Source organism: Xiphophorus couchianus, chromosome 13 (assembly GCF_001444195.1).
Source record: "Xiphophorus couchianus chromosome 13, X_couchianus-1.0, whole genome shotgun sequence".
Classification (NCBI taxonomy): domain Eukaryota; kingdom Metazoa; phylum Chordata; class Actinopteri; order Cyprinodontiformes; family Poeciliidae; genus Xiphophorus; species Xiphophorus couchianus.
Window position 1 is genome coordinate 16,823,909 of NC_040240.1, and position 18,879 is coordinate 16,842,787.

Consider the following 18,879-nt stretch of genomic DNA (forward strand, 5'->3'; position numbering starts at 1 on the left):
ACAGAAGCAGTGCAAACTGGATGACTCATACTCCAAATCTGTGACTAATAGAACATGTTTCTGTTAGAAAACAATCTGTGGAATACCAGGCATGTAAAATCACTAATTCCACTTCCATCTCTAAAAGGTTTGGGAAAGCAAACCTGTGACAATATTAAAATCTGAAGTTGAGCCTGAGTATATAAATATATCCTGAAAATCAAGTTTCAGTTAGGGGAGGGCATTTCTTGTATCGTTTATCATTAATTGTGGTACATTTCTAATCATTATAAGAATGTTGATTTATCATTGTCACATTAAATTCCATTTAATGATGTTTCAAATCTCCCAAAACTATCCATATTGTTGGGATTGTTAGTTTTACTATTTTCCCCAATGTTTGTTCAATGAGAATAAATATTAATAGATTTAAAAATATGATTGAATGCAGTTAAGTGTGAAATTTAGTGATACAAATCACATCACATTTTCACGTTTTATCAACTTGTTTATGTTTTCATTGTTATTCTAACCTGGCGGTCTCTCTCCACTCAGTCGCGCCACCATCTCTAAAGGACAGCTCATCCAGCTCAGTGAAGAGGTCATGGGGGATGTGCTCGAGGTCATCGTCCTCTGTTCCTAAGATGAACTGTACCCTCTGTGAAGGTGTGTCTGAACACAGATAAATTGCAATAGATTAACAGCTTATTCATTAAGACTAGAATTAATAAAATTTCAAAACATTTATTCAATATAAAACCCAGATTATTTAAATTTGTTCTATGAAAGTGGTTTTTAATTTTTATGTCTGCTCTATCAGAACAATACATTTGCTGATGTCCGCAGGTCACATCATATACTCATACTGGAGTTACTCAGCTTCATTCCTCCACAGGGTATCATTTTTTATGAATTTCTAGTCTACTGTTGTAAAACATTTCCCCTGACTTTCTTATCCTCGTTGAATAAATCACAAATAAAAATATCCACCTTATGAACTCATATTTTAATCAGAGACTTTAAAATCATTACTATTGTTTTGGGTGGACCTTGCCAAATGTAACTTCTTCACTCTTTGGCAAACTTTGTCTGCATTCTCAGCTGCCTTGTGCTTTCCTTTTTTTCCCTTTTACACTTTTCACATCTATTTCAGCCATGGAAATGAATCAAAGTAAATGTGAGCTACAATCCTGAACACAGTGAAAAATTAAGTCATAAAATTACAATATAAGCACTGTAAGTCTGCAGTTGCAGAATACAGAACAGCACTTCCAGTGATCTATGTTTCATTAAATCTGCTACACACACAGTACTTTACAACCTTATTTGGTGAACATGTTGCCACAGGGTTTAAAAGTCAAAAATACAGAAAAACACACACTTGTATTGCCAGCTTGATGTCATTCCCAGATCAAACTTTCAATTTTAGAGGTAAAGAAAAAGGGCATAGAAGTATTTGTACTGACCAAACATATCAACATCTCTCAGAAGACACTCTAAGAATCACAAGTGGTAATTGTACTATTTCAAAATTTTGGTGCTATTTGGAGAAAGTGCAACTTTTCTTTTCAAATGATATACATAATGATTTTAGACTTAAAATTAAGGCTATAGAAAATAAACTGTCAGAACATCACAACTAGTTGGTAACTGAAAGTAATCAATGTGTTAAGAAAACAATTTCAAAAACAGCATAAAATCTTTAATATTAATTTTATTAAACCTAATACTCCCCACATTTATGTGTAGCAAAATTCCAGAGCTGAACAAGAACCAGACAGAAAACATGAGTGAATGTACTCAAATACCAAGATGGTTTTTAGTAAGCATATCTTCAGTGTTAAGCTTTTATTTGTTGCTTTTTATATCTTGCAGCTCTGATGGCGCAGCTACTTTCCATACAAGGTGCTTGCACACATCACTTAAAATGTCACGACCATCAACCTGTCAGACGCTGCTTCACAGTGGCCTTTAAAGCTTTTTAGCAATGAATGCTTCAGACAGAACTGAAAGATGGCAAGCACAGAAAGCAGAGAAATATATTGCATTGCAGTATTAGAGAGCAGCACATCCCATCACTTGGTTTATATATTGCACACATATTATTCCTTCTAGGCATTATAGAAATTTGTGGCTGCTACCCTGCTCAAGCAGATTATAACAAATGAAACCCACTGTAACACAATAAAATGCTAAACTAAGGCTTTGTCCATATTAATCTACCCTTTTATACAGTGTTTGTGGTTTACTTGATGCATTTTTGTACGTGATTGCCGTAAACCTTAGTGGACAATGTAAACAACTATTAGCTGGTTTTTTCCCATGCATCTAGCCTAATCTAATCCCAAGTAGTAAGCTTTAGGCAGGTCTCAGGATGCATTTCGAGTGACCACTTGTGATCGGATTTTACTTTCCCTGACCCTGCTGTGTAATCACCTACAGCTTGGACAGTCAGCTGTAAACTACGTAAATAAGAAATTGTACGCTCTGCACATTATAATTACATTCTTAAAAATATGTACTCCGCAACTACGTAATACAGTAATTGTAAAATATAAATACATTTTAAAAGTACCAGTAAATGTAAAAATAAAAAAAGAATAATGAATTCTTTAAACAAATCTTGATTTATAAACTTAGCCTCTAATGAGTCACGCAAAGCCAAAACCCAGCTTTACTGTTGTTACAGAAATGATCAGTAAAAGAAAGCAGAAAGTTTTCTGTGATTAAATCATCCTGCACATTTGGACTCTGACAAGTGAGTAGGTGGTTCTTCATTGCGGCCATTAGCAAAGCTCTGTTTATCTGAGTGAATTTTCCATGTCTGAAGCTCTCTTTTATCATTCTGCTCACCATGCAAGGTAGCAAGATAAAGATGGCCCATCGCTCAACCAAGTGAATTTCTGAATTTTGTGCTCTAAACTCAAATTAAAAGATTAATCCGATAGGTTTTTACACACTTCTACCTGGGGTGAAATAAAATTTAATTACCTATGTTCTTAATGTTCACAAAATTTTAAGTTTTGTGAACATTGCTGTCACAAACTAAGTTTGTGAAACTAATAAGTTTGTGACAGCAAAGGATGCATTAATAAACTAATCTGGGAGACCTAGAGTTTTTTTTTATGACAGAAATTAAAAGAGTGGCTGTAGAAAGTCAAACAGGAATATAACCTTTTGCAAAAAGAAAATGTAATGAGTTATTTACTGTTGACATGGTGTACTTAAATAAAAACAGAATCGAACCATAACTGGGGGACTCTCTTCCATCTTCCTTTCCTTCTTCATAGTCTCTGTCCTTCTTCTTTCGGTGATGTCTGCGTTCTCTGTGGCGGTGCCGCCGTTTGCTCCCTCTTCCAAATGGAACGTGGACCCCTACGTACACAGCTCTGTGACCTGGGAAAGAAAGGAAACTTTATTTAATAAAGGACACACAAGCAACTTTACTGCTTGTGTACATAGCATTGCCAGGCATGCTATGTACTTTGACTTCCCATCTATATGAAGAGCAAAATATTTTTTTTTGTCAAAGTAAGCAAATAAAAGCACAAAAAGATAAACCAAATTCTTAGTTTAATTCTTTCTTACAGGAAACAACTATAACAACAATATTAACATTTTAAACTGAGTACATCAACTTTGTTTTCAAAAGCATAAAAACACTCTTAGATAAAAGGTAAAAATAGTTTTGGCTTCAAAAACTGACATTAGATTCAAGAATACAACACTGTAGAGAAGACAGAAGGAATCTCTTTCCATTTATTTGGAAAGCTTAAGTTAATCTACTTGACGAAAACCAGAGTACATTTAACTTTTGCTCTTCTTAGTTTTTTCCCCTCTGTGTTTTGTCTGCTTCTCATCATTGTTACTCCCACAAAGGAACTGCGTTTCGAAATAAAGTGGCCTGTTTTCACCCAACATACTCTACCGTCACCCACTTTTAACTGATGAGTCATTTCTCTTTGATTTGAGGGGAAACTCAGGAGAAATGACACCAACATGCAGCATGAAGGGTAAAAAACTCAGAGGAAATGTGAAGAATATGGATGAAGTGAACAATGAGAAACAGCAATGGAGGGGGAAGAGGTAGACTTGAAAACCAAGGTATTAACAGATTTAATTATTTTCCATAGTAAATATGTGACCTCTAAGAAAATTTATTTTACAAGATCAGCTAACACTTGACGCAGAATAAATTTAATCAAAAGAGTGCCAGAAAATGAGCGATATTTTGAGGGAGTAAAATAATACTTTAAATCATAAATGACACCAACTTTTGTAACTGGGTGTGCACTCTTAACATTCACCATTACGTAATGGGTACAACCAAAGGTTCTTACTTTGCTGTTAATGGAATTATGACAGAAATGTGCCGTTTGTATACCACAAAATGATGTCAACAGGAAATTAGAGCCATTAGAGTTTCCATACAGATAGAGACACATTACTGATGATTCCATTCTTTCCACTGCTTATTGGTTTTCAAGACTCTTGAGAGCAATAAGGCTTAAACTCATCAGCTGTTTTCTGCTGATTTGATTTTTATGGAGTTAAACAGTGACTGTTATATTTTTACATATGGAACTTCATAGGAAATTATCAAATGGTTTTCTTTTCATTTTCCCTAAAAAAAATCACCACAGTTATATACTAAACACTTAAAACTGTTTTTTAATCTGCCATAAACATCACAATTAAAACAAAAATATATATCCATTAGCATCACCTAGGGTTAGGTTAGGAGATAAATTTGACTTTTTTCCTCAAAGGACCAAATATTTTGATTTATTACTGAACAGAAGATAAAAACCAACTGTTAGTAAACTACGTTTAGCTGAGAGGCTTTGTACTTACTTTCCAAATCTTCTGTCTCATAGTTTGAAAGAGTGGTGAAGCTGGTCTTCCCGTGGTCAACCAATGCCTCTTCATCTAGACCCTGGAAACAATGACAACAAAGTAAAGAGTTAAAAAAATCAACAGTATTAAGCTCTATGTTGTCAAATGTATTAAACATTTAAACAGAATTATAAAATATGTCTTGTGGATTGTAAGTCTTTTTAGAAGGAAAATAGATTTTTTTAAAAGTTAATAGTTTTGTTGAATGGACAAACAGGACAATAAATTAGGTATTTTGATTAAAGTACATTCCATAATCAATGTTAATTTATACTGCATGCAATCCTTTCAATTACAGTCAAATATTGTACAGAAACTGACATGTTGTTTTGAAATTGATGAGACCTTGGCAATAAGTATTATGCAGCAAGCTCTCTTACACATTTTATGAGTGTTTATCTATGGGTAATGTTCCACAAACAAATTAGTCTGTATTGATAAAATTGTACTTATTTTTAATGACTCATGCCATTAAGGTTATGTTTCATAGCGACTCCAATAGGTTAACTACAGCAATAAGAAAGAGAAACACCTTTTTCAGAATATGCAGTCCAATATCACTATTATGAAAACATGAGTGATTCCAGGGCTTCAGCTAGAGAGACATACAGCTCCCAGTGATACATATAAACACCCCCTGGCAATCAACATCAAATTAAAGCATCCAGATATAATTAATACAGTACTTGAATACACACAAACACCAAAAATATGCATTTTACAAAATTAAAAGCATAAAAAAGAAACACACAGGAACAGAGACATAAGTCTATTCCTTCCTTAACACATACCAAACTTGATGTACATCCAAACACTCCGCAGATTCTTTTCCCTATGTGAGTGAATATTTCAGACTGAATGAAAAAAATGCAGAAAATGTATCTCTAAAAATGAAAGACAGACCTGCAGTACAATAAAAATCAAAAGAAAAATGCTTCTCCTTTTAAAGACAAAATGGAAAATGTAAAGATAATAAACCCAAAAAGAGCCTTGAATCTACAATGGAATGCTTGTGTGTGTGGTGTGTTGCAATATCATACTTACATACCAGACTTCAACCCAACAGAAATCCTTCTAGGGGATGCTAAAGAAAGGTTTTCAAAAATAAATGTGTCTGTATTCACTGAATTTTTAGGCCAACTGGAGGAAATTCCAAACCCAATATCAGTTCACTGGAACGTGACCTATTTTTGTTAGATGTACTTTTTCTGTTTTTCAGTACCACAAAGGTGGACATGCTGGACACAATGTAATAGGATTGGCTTGTTTGCATAATCTGTGTGTTTCAACTAAATGTGACGTTGCCAGAGGAAAATGTTGTTTTAGACAAACATTGTTATAGAATGCATAAATACCCAGAGGGTGTGCTATAGCTGCCAGGTTTATGCTACTTCATAGTCTATTTTCCTATTTTACTTGTAGTTCATATATAATTCTACATAATATATAATTCTGGATAGGCACCACCTGTCAACATCAATTTTCAAGTCTTGCCATGGATTCCTTAAATAGATTTAGAACTCTACTTTGACAAGGCCATTCTAACACATCAAAAATAACTCCATTGTAATCCTGGCAAGATTCTGGGACCACCAGAATCATGCCAGCATGTGAACTGTGTTTCTTGTGTTTTCCTCCTCACATTTTGGCAAAAAATTAAAGTTCGGTTGAATCTGACCAGAACATGTTTGCTCTTCACAGCTTGCGGCAAACTAAAATAAAGCTTCCAATAAGAAACAAAGAATCACTGTGGCATTTTATTTGAATTAACACTGAATTTGGGGTAGACTTTATGTTTTACTTTAGCAGAAATCAGATAAGCCCAAGTTTACAGGCAAGGCACACAGATTTTGAAACTACCTCTGACGAAATAACTGCTTCTCTACCACTGTGCTTCTTAAAGTACTCATCCAGAAAGTCTGCGTATTTTACAGCAGCTATTTGTCAAGAATCAAGAATCACTGTTTACGTACATGTCGTCTCATGGCAGCTTAGCAAGCTATAAGCACTTGTTAGAGTGCATGTTGCCCTCAACCCCACGTTTCTTGGAACAATCCAAGAACACGTGATGAAACCTGTCACATAGCTTTGTCAAAAATAACCCCCAGTCTATCTGCCACAGTCCCTGAGGCAAAAGGTTGAGGACAGTGAGATCGCTTCTGTTTTCCTCGACCACAGCTGTGCTGTGAGGGCCTAAATGGCTAACGTCACTGGGGGAAGCTAGTAAGAGGGACGAATTGCCAACTGAGTAAGAAAAGCCAACATGAATACAGGACTGTAGACAGAGCACAGATGTGTGGAACTGCAGCATGAAATAGTCTGGCCTTTTGTTAACAATTGTGTGCATTCATAGAAAATATACCTTTTTTTATCTTACTGGCGATTTTGGTTCCATAACATAATCGATATACTGTATAAAAAGCAATACCGCCTGTTTTACTACAGACAAATATTAAATCAGACAAAACTTCAGTTAGGATTGAGAAATTTACTTTTATCTACCAAATGTGGGATTTTAATCTGTAACTTTCCTCTAAATGAGAAATGTAGATATACCAAGATTAATATGCCTTTTAATAATTTGAAAGGTAAAATATCAAGACAAACATAAAGAAGCAAGACTTGAGTTTGAAAATGCACTTTGGAACATAACACCATTTTAGTCCCACCACTAATAAATAATTTCATATTTTACAAACCCCTCCGTGTAATACCAAGAAAATCATGAAAATAGATCAATCTACTTCAGTTTTAAAAGGCAAACAAGATGAATTTGGCCTTTCATGCTGTTGTTTAATTTTAGTGGAGAGGTCTGTTCAAAAGCCCCACTCAATAATTAATAAGTGTGCTAATAAAAACAGACTGGTATAATGTGTGCTTCAGAGGTCAGGATAGGCAATACATGGCGTGCAAATAAAAGCAAAAAATATTTAATCTATTAGCTTTTTCACACTATATGCCCAAAGAGTAGATGGCTAATCCTGCTGTTACAGTGGATGCCATATGAGGATTTTGTCAGCTTATGTGCTCAAACAACCAATGTGTAAGGCTTTAGACATAACAAAGTATTTACAGTTCACATGACCATTAAACAGTAAGCAGGAGTTGATTATTTGTCAGCATAAAACAATTCATAAAACCCTACAACAGATAAAGGAAAAGCATTATGATCACACTAATTGGTCTACATTACGCTTGGTCTACATATACTTACATTCTTAGGAACCTAAGCATAAAAATCTGTACAAAATATGAACATAAATTATACACACATATAAGAAAATTGCTGGTACCCTTCTGTTAATGATTAAAAATCCCACTTGATCACTTCTCAGTTGCATAACTTGAAACTGACAAAAGATATAATATTCTTTTTACATACTGAAAATTAACCAATTAAAAAATGCACTTAATTTGCACAAAAAAACTTGATTGCCAGCAATTTTCCAATTGTCATTACACAGATAACACTGAGTCAAATCTATGAACAATACGACAACCAACAACTGCAATTTCAAAACATAGAACAATGCAGCACAAAATAAGAGCAGCTAGACGAGCCAGAATGTAGTCACAGTTTTATTTATATTCCATTTAGAGGCACTGACCCTCCTTAATCAAACAGGTGTGAAAATGATCGCTGGGCTTGGAACATCAGCAGGCAACCAGATGTTGCCAGTGAGGGTTGCCTCATAGAAAATAACAGAGCTGTATTTTTGATGTCTCTCTGCAGCCACCTGTATGCAGCCTCAATGGTCTGGGTCAGAATGCTGTATTAAAGTTTATAACAGTAAAATTTAAGAAATAAGGATGACTTGCTTGGAAGTGGTGCTGAGAAAAAGACCCTTAACTCCCATAGGACTGTGGGTGCACCAGTAGTTTTCTTTGAATTATCTCGAGTTTCAGTTAATTTAGTCTGATTCTGTCCTAATTCAAAGTCTCTTACTTGCTCCAGTATTTTCAAATGTTTTAGTCTTCAACAGCTGGTTTGCCGTAAAAACCAGCTGTGGCCAAAACATCACTTTCCTCAAATATTGCAGCCCCACTCTGTGAGGTTCTGGAGCTTTAATTTGAATTTTTACAGTGTGTACTGTGACGTTTTCAAGCAATAACAGGTTCAGCCTGGAGGAAAGTTATTATAGTGTACGCTTTAAAGATTGGAGCCAGGTAGAGCAGCGTAATGCCACTATAGTATAAGCATTATGTTGTAAACAACTATGATAACAACAAGAATGCAAAGAATTTACATCCTGCAATTAAAATGAGTACCATTTAAATTTTACACCTAACGAAGCAAGACCAATGTTGAGCAAATTAGCTGTAAAAATTTACTTTTTTTAAGAGCCAGGTTAACCCAGCTTTTGCCAACGTGTTTGCATGGGCAGAGAAATGTTCACATAGCTGCCAAGCAAGCAGTGAAATGAGCAACTAGCCACACAACATGCCAACATGACTGATTCCCTCTTTGCCAGCCTTGCAGTAACTGGGAACTGATCCAATCAACAGGGAGTATTGTAACAGATGTGCTGCATAGTGGGAGAGACCAGTCTTTTAAAATTACAGTCAAAGCTCAAATGGCTGCCAAACGCACTATTTTCTTTACAAATGAGAATAATTACAATTATTTGAAGCCAATGATGTCAAATTAAAAGATTGTGTCTGAAAAGTAGATACAGATAAATGACTAAAAGTGAAATACATTGGTTAACAATGATATTATAGCCAGGGTAAACATTTTTAATGGTAATTATTACCATAACACGTTTGAATAGAGAAAGATGCACCAAGACTGTGACAAAAAATAGATGATTTTTAGCTTGACTGGCCATGACCAGTCATCAACCTATAAAAAAAGTTCTCTAATCAGTGAATGAACCAAAGTGCAGGACAACATGAATAAAATGTATTCACCCCCCTACATATTTGACTTTTTGCATTTGGTTTCACTAAAGTGGTTCCCATCATAACATCAATTTTAATACACAGATAACCAAAGTATAAACAGAAAACTGTTTTAATGACCCAATTATATGACAATATGGGATGCCACAATCCAAAACTATCAAGCTATGTGACTCCAGTGAACCACATTGAGACCCAATATCCAGAAAGGAACACTGGAACAGTTGTCAACTTTCCAGCAGTGTCCAGCTAACCAAAATTATTGCAGGATACATTACCAACTTATCCAGAAGGTCACAAGGGAACTCAGAATAACTACATGCCTCACTGGCCTCATTAAGGCCACCGATCATGATATATCAGTGAGGAAAAGACTAAGCAAAAAGGACTCCCAAAGAAGAGTTCTAGGTCAAAAGCCACTGTTGACCAAAGTACAAACATGATAGTGGAAGTGTGATGGTCTTGGGCTATTTTGCGGCTTCAGGACTTGGTCAACTTGTCATATTTAATATGTTTATTAATTCTACTTTCTAGGAGAAAATCCTAAAGGAGCCAGTCTGGCCATCAGATTGTTATCTTAAACTCAAGACCACCTGAACGGCACAATGATTCAAACACACCAGAGGGTTCACTTGTTAATGACTCCAAAAACCTACTTTGATGCAGTTGCTTCACCTTAAACAGGTCATTCATGTTTGAAAACCTTCCAGAGAAGAGTGGGCCAAAATTCCTCTCCAGTGATCTCACTACCAGTAGTTGATAGAATGGCAATCAAAAGGGTTTATGGGGTTATTACTTTCTTGAATGGGTCATATTGTTTTGAACAGCATTTTCCTTAATAAATGAAATTATTGTTATGTTTTCACTCAGGTCTGTTTGATGACCCAACATGTTACATGTGAAAAAGCAAGAACAGCGTTGTAAAAGGGCAAATATTTTTGCACTGTTCAGTTTCTGCCAAACCCATGGATCTGATGGTATTCAGCAGGTTTTGTTAAAATGCCATGAACACAAAGATAGAACTTATAAGGCAACTATGCATTGTTGACTAGCCCCTAAATTATTTACTCCCATAGAGACCCATCACCTTTGAGTGGGACTCAAACACATTCACACTAGCCTCCTCCTCATAATGTCTCCAGAGATCTGTGGTTTAATTATCTAATTGAAGAGCTGGGGTTACCTCATGTCAGCAATTTTGAATGGAGAAAAAAGTCTCTGTATTTACCTCTTTCTGCATTTAAATAGGATCTTTCCTTTAAGCCCAATGCTCCAATTTTGAGCTTATCAGTTTTTAAATGTTCATTTATTCTTCCCTCAGTTAATGAACATCATTGCTATAGCTATTCTGTTACCTTGACAGACCCATTTTCATGCAGCTTTTGTTTTCTTCCCTCGCTTCCTTCCCATTTTGCTTGTCCCGTTCCTTCAAGCAGCCATAATTGTCTGATAGCTTTTTCTGGTTCATGTTGCTTTGGACCAATAAAGGCGCTCATAAAAAAAGCATTCAGTTTCAAGAGCTGTCACCTCTTCTTTCCCCACATAATATTTTTTTCATTCTGGTCAAATGTAGTAACCACAGAGCCCCATTCATTAGCACATAACAGAAGACGACCACAAGCCGACAAATCAATACAAACGCACAAGCGGTACAGCGCACCTAGAGCCTGTGGATTCTTCTCCATGTGCAGAACACGGATGCTGAGTACACAAACACAAATATTGAGGAGCAGACATACCGTGAGCACATGTTCCTCTTTGCTCTGCTCATCCATTTAGACCAAAACATCCGCAAAACGGAAGCAGGAGAGATGTAAACCAGTTCCTTCTCTATGGCGGTTGTGTGTGCTGTATGGGGGACGCCTGTGAGCCGAGCATGAACAGCGACAGTGTCACACTCCTCTGTTCTCTCTTCCTCTGCTCATCTCTTTATACAAAGGGAAGACGAGCTGCTTCAGAACACACAGTGCTGTGCTCTGCTCTACCCCGTTAGCCCTGCTCCATGCACGGCAGCCAATCCCACCATGGCTCCATGAATATTTCATTCACCCAGCCAACAGCTTATAAACACACACACACACACACACCGACGATAGTGTGCACATTTGGAGGACATTCACATTTGGAGGACATACAAGTCTGAGGTATTCAAATCATAAATGAAGAGTTTCCCCCCAGCAAAGATAAATAGAAACAGGCATACGTGTGGGGTCAGTATTCCCTGCGGTCTGCAATGCATTGAAAAAGGACAAATTGCTGTGAATTCATGAGACTCCAAATGTCTTCGTTCCTATGACATTGACTTATACAATCCAGGTCAAAGCATGAAGGTTAGGTATGTCTTTCAACAAGTTCTAATAATCTAAAGAACCATTGTCTACCTGCTTCCTGTATGCAACAAAAATTCCCACATGAGTGGGTCAAAAGAGCATTTTTCTAAAATAGGAGCAACTAGTTCATTTAGCTATTTTAATGAAATTATGTTGATCTCTAGCAACAGGAACACTGAACACATCATCTAGAGGCAGACACACTTAATGCCAGCACAGTATTCTCAAGGGTAAACGTGAAACCAACCCTAAATTAAAATAATTTAGGGTTGTTTTAATTTTAAAATAAATTCAACAGAAAGAGTGACATCTAATGGTGGAATAGATACAGTAGGTGCATTCTAATTTCCATTAGAATATGTATTCTCTGAAATATTTTATTTGTTGTTTGAAAGGTTTTAGATAGCTATAAAAAAAACGAATCTAAAAAAATGTAAATAGGTCAGTTATGTGAGATTTACAGTGTATTTTTCTACCCTAATACGTATCTAATAACAAGTTTAAGAGAAGTATTAATTTAAACCTAGGATTTGGCTCCATAAAATGTAATTAAAAATACAAAAAAACTAGAACACCTTCACATTTATTCACATAAATCCCACATCAGTTGTATCTCATCAGAATATCATTACTCTGTACTTTAAAGGAGGCCAATCCTGTTTAAACCTCAAACATTTAGTTTAGCGTATTTTGGGCTTTTGAAGAAAGACTGAATGGCAATCTCAAAGACATTTCTGATGCATTCCAGAAAATGCAGCAGCTTATAAATCTAATAGGGACTTCAAAAGAATTTGAAACCAGCCATTTTACTGAATGGAAAAAAGTACACAAGTGGAGGACATTCAAAACAATTGCCAACATGTCAAGTTCGAGGCATCAAAGCAAGTTCACCCTAAAAACAGATTGCAATATGCTAAAAGGTGTAAGAAGACAAAGTCTCCAAAACCCCACAAAACCCATCGAAGCCCAAATTTATTTTCCACAGTAAAACATCAATCAGATTTTGATGCAATGTGAACTTTGATTATGTCACTATGGCAATTTTTTTTTCCAACTTCAAGCCACTCCGCTGTAGTTTCTTTCTGCGCTTGGAACCACTATGCTAATGCTGATGACTCAGTTGGACCAAGTCTTGTTACAGTTATGACATAAATAAAGTGCACCTTCTACAAAATCAAGGGTTTCAATGTATGATTGGTCTTGTCTACCGGTAGCTGTCGGACAAACTAACACCTTACAACTGTTTGGTTGGGCGTTCATGCATGACTCAGTTACAGCAAGATCCTGAGTCATTTGTCTGCAATGTGATCCCAGATCATCACGCCATCATTACTGTGCTGAACATCTGGTGTGAAGGGTTTGTGCTGATAATTCACCAAATGAGGTACTGTTATGAGGTGTGAATAACTCCCACATCACTTTAAACTCTAAGGTTTTGCAACAATGAAAAAACAATCTGCATTTCTTCCAGAGAGCATAGGCTGTATCTGGTTGCAAACAAAGAATATTTGTTCAGTTTTACACAGGGGTGACTCAATGATATATTGAAAGAAGAAAGGAAAGAAGTAAAACATGAATGAAGGAAGGAAGAACGCAAAAAATGTGATAATGTGATAGGAAAAAGGCTGCTCCATTTCACACAAAATTAATGGATTTATTGTTTCCAAAGAAATCCTGATGTATTGCCTCCATGACCTACGGATCTAGATCTGTGTTATATTTACTAACACCTCCACTAATGTAGAACAAGCCTGTGTAATGGTCTTAGTCCTACTGCTAAACTCATACAACAATATAATGCAAAGGAAAAATTTCCCCAGACTAATTGGTATACAGTGCATACAACCTCTTTGTACTTTATCCAGTTTTTGTTCTTTGAGTGTGCCTACTTTCAGAAAGAAGAGAGTGATTAAACTTCTTAGATCTACCATCGGTCAAATAATTACAACCCATATTGTAATGATACAATAAAAATTTAAAAAGTGAAATTGTGGTCGACGTATGTAGGTGAATTTCCATGCAAAGCTTAGCTGCTGCTTCCACAAAAGGTGTGCTGTTGGGCACCTCGAGGTCATTAAGTCCATCACAAACTTTTCTCTCCGTATGCGAAAGTATTCTAGGTTCAAACATAAGACCATCTGTCCAACAGCTGAACGGAGGCTTGAATTGGATCATGCAACAGGACAGTGATCTTAACCATGGCAGCAAATCAAGATGTGTAATAAAAAGAAAATAATCAAGTAGCTGCGACAAACCAAAGTCCAGACATCACTCCCCTGTCTGGACTTTGATAAAGTTGTGCATAAACAATCACGTACAACTCTAAATAAGCTAGTGTACGCTGCTACATAGGTATTTATTTGTTTTGTAAAAAAAAGAGAGACAAAATTGATCGCCAGCACTGCAGAAGACAGATATGATCACACAGAGGATGACTATGCAGAGTCTTTGTAGATAAAGTTATTGATTTATGGATGAAACTTCTGTTTTACTAGTTGTTTTTGAATGTGCAAGGACACAATCTATAACGTCAAATTTGGTCATCTGAGACTGAATACTGTGATGCACTGAAACATACACACACACATACAGGAGAAACTAAATCTTACATCATGAACAAATTGATTTCTTTATTCCACAGAACTTCAACATGTTTGCACAGTAAAACTGGCTGTAGAGTACATGATGTCTGCACTAGACCTCAAAGATACAGTCTGATTGGAAAAATTGTTTTAGTTGGACTCTTGTCACCTTTGGCTTGGAAAAATATAAACAGAAAAAATGCTTGAAATCTGGAAAAACCCCAGAGGATTTCCTAAAATACATGCTTTAAAAAATTTCCTTTCCAGTATTTTTGAATAAGCATATAATGTTTATTTTTAAGAAGAAAATAAATTGAGGAAAACCATTGTAAATATTTTAGTAGTATCATTAGGGATGCAACTAACAATTATAGTAAAATGTTGTATCAATTATTCTAAAGATTAATATATTAATCAGATTAAGAAGCTGACACATTTTACAGATTTCTCATTTAACCAGTTTTCATTTAAACTTATTTTATTCAATATTGAAAATACATTAAAGGATTCAAATAAACAAATAATTCAATTCATTTTTAAATAAGAAAGTAAACATTTTATTGCCTAAAAGGCAACCACATAGCATTTCTTTAGTGTATGCTTGATCATTTGTAGGACACTGTTACAAAACAGTCTCCCAATGCCTGGACATCCCATCAGAGCATTAAAAGAGTGTGGCACAGCTGCTAACCTATAAAGCCACGAAAATCTACCTAAAGAGACAGGTGGTGCAAGGGAAACAATAAACAAAGAAGCAGCCAAGAGGCCCATGGTAACTCTAGAGGTGCTCCAGAGATCCACAGCTTAGTGAACATGTCAACAAGATAACTATGAGTTGGGCACTCCACAAATCTGATCTTTATGGAAGACTTGGACAAGAGAAGCTTATTGTGGAAGAAAAGTGATGAGAAGTCCTGCTTGAAGTTTGTCACAAGCCATAGGGGTCATAGAAAACATGTGGAAGAAGGTCCTCTGATCAAATCACCATATACAATATATTTCTGGAATCCAAAACACAACGTGGCAGAAAACTAACATATCATTCTGAACACACTATCCTCCCAATGAAACATGGTGATAGCAGCATCATGCTTTGTGTTTAGCAAGGAAAATTGTAGTTATTACATGTTCATTCTTTACATTCAACAACACATCATTAGTGTTTATGTGTCTTTGGTCACATAATTAAACTATGTTAACTATATCAATAGTCTTGATAAACCAGATTATTGGTACATCTAAAAAAAATGTTATTTGAACCTTCAAACATAAATTTGAGAATGCCGGGTCTACAAAACTGACTGTTTATTGTCATTTTATATCCTGTGTTAAACAGCCTGGTCAAAACTGAACAGCATTTAGCTGTCATTTAAAATATCACAACAGCTTATTAGCTTTGAAGCATATTTTTCAAGTCAAGGGCTAAAGATTACATTTTGAAAGACTCCCCTTTATTGTCTCAAAACAAAAACCCTGCTCAGAAAGAAAACCATAAAATAACAATGCCCCCTGTTTGAAACCACATTCATGGTTTTATCTGAATGCTCCATTCAAAGATGAACAATTGTATATTCTTGGGGATTTTAAGTGAGAAAGTCCTGGACGTTGATTCATTACTTTCTTTGGGGGTCAGCTCTGACGTACAAAGTGCACTGCAATAATGCCACCCCTTGACTTTCTGGGAATCATAAGCATGTGTTTGCTTATGAATACAGTAAGCAAACACATGCAGAAGAGTAGTGGGCTACCCTACACCACCACTGATGTTACGCAGTGGCTGTGCTCTTTAAACTTAGCTCTGCAGCAGGCTTCTTTTTCTGGTCTTCTTAACACTCAGTGGTCAGACGCTTATAAGCCTCTCTGTAGCAGAGACACCCAGCAGACAGGATGTGGTTCTCTATTCCAGCACACAAGTCACTGAAAACTTCACTGTAAGGCATGTAAAAAGGCTCATGCTTTTCCGATTTGGCCACTTATCTTTCACAGTAAAATCACCAGCAGTGGGTTATTTAAAGAATATGGTCAAATTGCCATGCAGAGGAGGGTGTAATTGTGAAATGTGCATCTACACTACCTTTCTCTTCTGAGGCTCAACTCAGCTGTAGAGCCTAATGGGACACATGACGTAAAGTAACGTAGCGTGAGAGCGGAAAATGCTTAAAGCGGTTAACTGCTAATCAGTCATTTACTAACAGACTTACAGAGGCACCGCAGGCGTACCAGACTACTACTGTTTTCATATTGTTAAAGTGTTTACAACAAAGCTAATGTTCGGATTTACAGGGAGGAAATATTTTACGAAAACTACTAAAGGGTATGGATGTTATTAACGTATCATAACGAGCAAGATCTTCGGTTTAGTAACAACCCACAGGGGGGGAAAAAAAGACATAAAGCGCAAAGGGGAATATATTTGTTATCTTTGTTAAAATGTAGCTTTTTAAAAAGTGTAAAAAATAACCTTTACCATTAAGGAGAAGTAAGAAAAGGAAAACCGGCTAACAATAGAAGTGACCGGATGATTATCAAGCATCCCTTTGACTTGTGCTGTTGCTTGGCAAACACAAAGAGCCGAGTACGTACGACAATAATCTTACGTTACAAGGTCTTTTCCGGGTACTCACCCTGCTAAGGAGTGGGTTCATTTGTTCTCTGGAATCGTCCATGGCTCCTGTTGTCAGTTTTTCAGTTCCACATCTGTCTTCAGTCACCGGTTGAAGAGCTGTAAAAGGCCGATTGACACTTCGCTGAACGACAGAAACACGCCTCTAACATGGTTGACAATGAGATAGCCAGTTAGCATCCAGGACCCTGTTGTCAGGACCAATCAGCTTCAAGAACGTAAGAATAGGGCGGGATATAAGTGTCTGTTGCCTGAAAAATGTCCCAAGCGGGATTTTTGTATGCGTGTGTGCATGGAGGTGATGTTTTTCTTTTTTGTTGTTGTTGATACCTTGCTTGTGTAGGGACGACTGATAAAACAGGAATACAAGATTAAAATGACAAGCACATAATTGGGTTCAATTGAGTTAAGCTAGAGCAGTTCACAAAAAAATAACGTCAAGGAAATTAAGTTACAAAACTAGTCCATTAGGTTCAGATTAGAAGTGAATCCCAGTAAATTAGTGTATAATCGTTAATTTAATTCAAAACGTAAAACACACATAAAAAAAGATTATTTATACATAGCGACATGTTTTAGGTGGATTTTTCTGATAACTTTGATTATACTTTAACTTAATGTAAATTTGAATTTAGTAGATCAGCCATCAAGACATTTTGAAGCACACATTATTTCCCTCTCCTGAAAAGCTTAATGGATATGGCCACTGCTTGGAACCTGCTCACACTGCCAAAAATACCAATATCTCCTTTAATGAACAAAATATCAGTCAAGCAGAGTCTCTTGGCCTCATGGAGAAGATTTGGTGTATTGTCAATACAAAGATAGGACACACCAGAGCTAACAATGCAGGACGATAAGACAGAGCTAACAATGCAGCTATTAAAGCAACATGGGCTTCCTTGCCATGTTTATGCATTTATTTATACTAAAGGAGTCTTGAGCAAATATTGAGTGATTTAAAGTACAGTATGAACACCATTTAATGAATCTGACATTTCTGCAATAGAAGTAATTTTTAATTGTCCTGCATATAAGAAAAAATCAATTTTTATTTGCATTATCAACAAAAGTAAGATGTTATTGTTCACTTACACATTTTACTCTCTGTAATTTCATGTTGTTAATTGTAAGTTGAGCTTTGAAGACATTCCAATTATTTGAAATTCACCTGCATCTTCAGTCCAAAATCAATTTATATCAAGCTTATTTTATATTGTTAATACTTTATTTAACCAGGACTCTAATTTACAAAAGCATGCATGGCCTAGATGTCATGACTTAAAAAAGATACTCCAACTAAAATCGCACAATAAGAGTAGCATTACAAACATACAAAGTCACTGAAAATTCAAAGACTGCAACTAAAAATCATTAGCAAAATCACCAATCAAAACATTGAAGTTCAGATGGTTGATGGCCATGTTTAAAAGTTATTGAAACACCGAGATGAGTTCATTTTTGGAGGTGACTCAAATAGTTTGCACAGACCATTTGAATAGAGTACTTGTTTATCCAGTGACTCAGTATGAGTAAGCTCTTAGCAGAAGAAATGTTTCAAGTTTTT

The 18,879-nt window shown here is 36.0% G+C and overlaps 1 protein-coding gene across 8 annotated transcripts in view; it reads right to left on the reverse strand.

Moving 5' to 3' along the window:
* LOC114155687 (sodium bicarbonate cotransporter 3-like) overlaps nucleotides 1–17,442 on the reverse strand; it is a 46,927-nt gene extending 29,485 nt beyond the window's left edge. For 7 of the 8 annotated variants that reach the window (XR_003597806.1, XM_028035692.1, XM_028035696.1 and 4 more), the window contains exons 1-4: nucleotides 17,314–17,442; nucleotides 4,834–4,915; nucleotides 3,226–3,375; nucleotides 513–651 (exon numbers count right to left, since the gene is read on the reverse strand). Coding sequence is in view for 7 of the 8 variants with exons in the window: in XM_028035692.1 (XP_027891493.1) it covers nucleotides 513–651; nucleotides 3,226–3,375; nucleotides 4,834–4,915; nucleotides 17,314–17,355 (413 nt within the window). In the remaining variant the exon portion in view is untranslated. Of the gene's footprint in view, nucleotides 1–512; nucleotides 652–3,225; nucleotides 3,376–4,833; nucleotides 4,916–11,516; nucleotides 11,814–17,313 lie in introns of those variants that run through there. The other variant, XM_028035690.1, reaches the window with a different exon arrangement.
* Nucleotides 17,443–18,879: the final 1,437 nt, after the last annotated feature.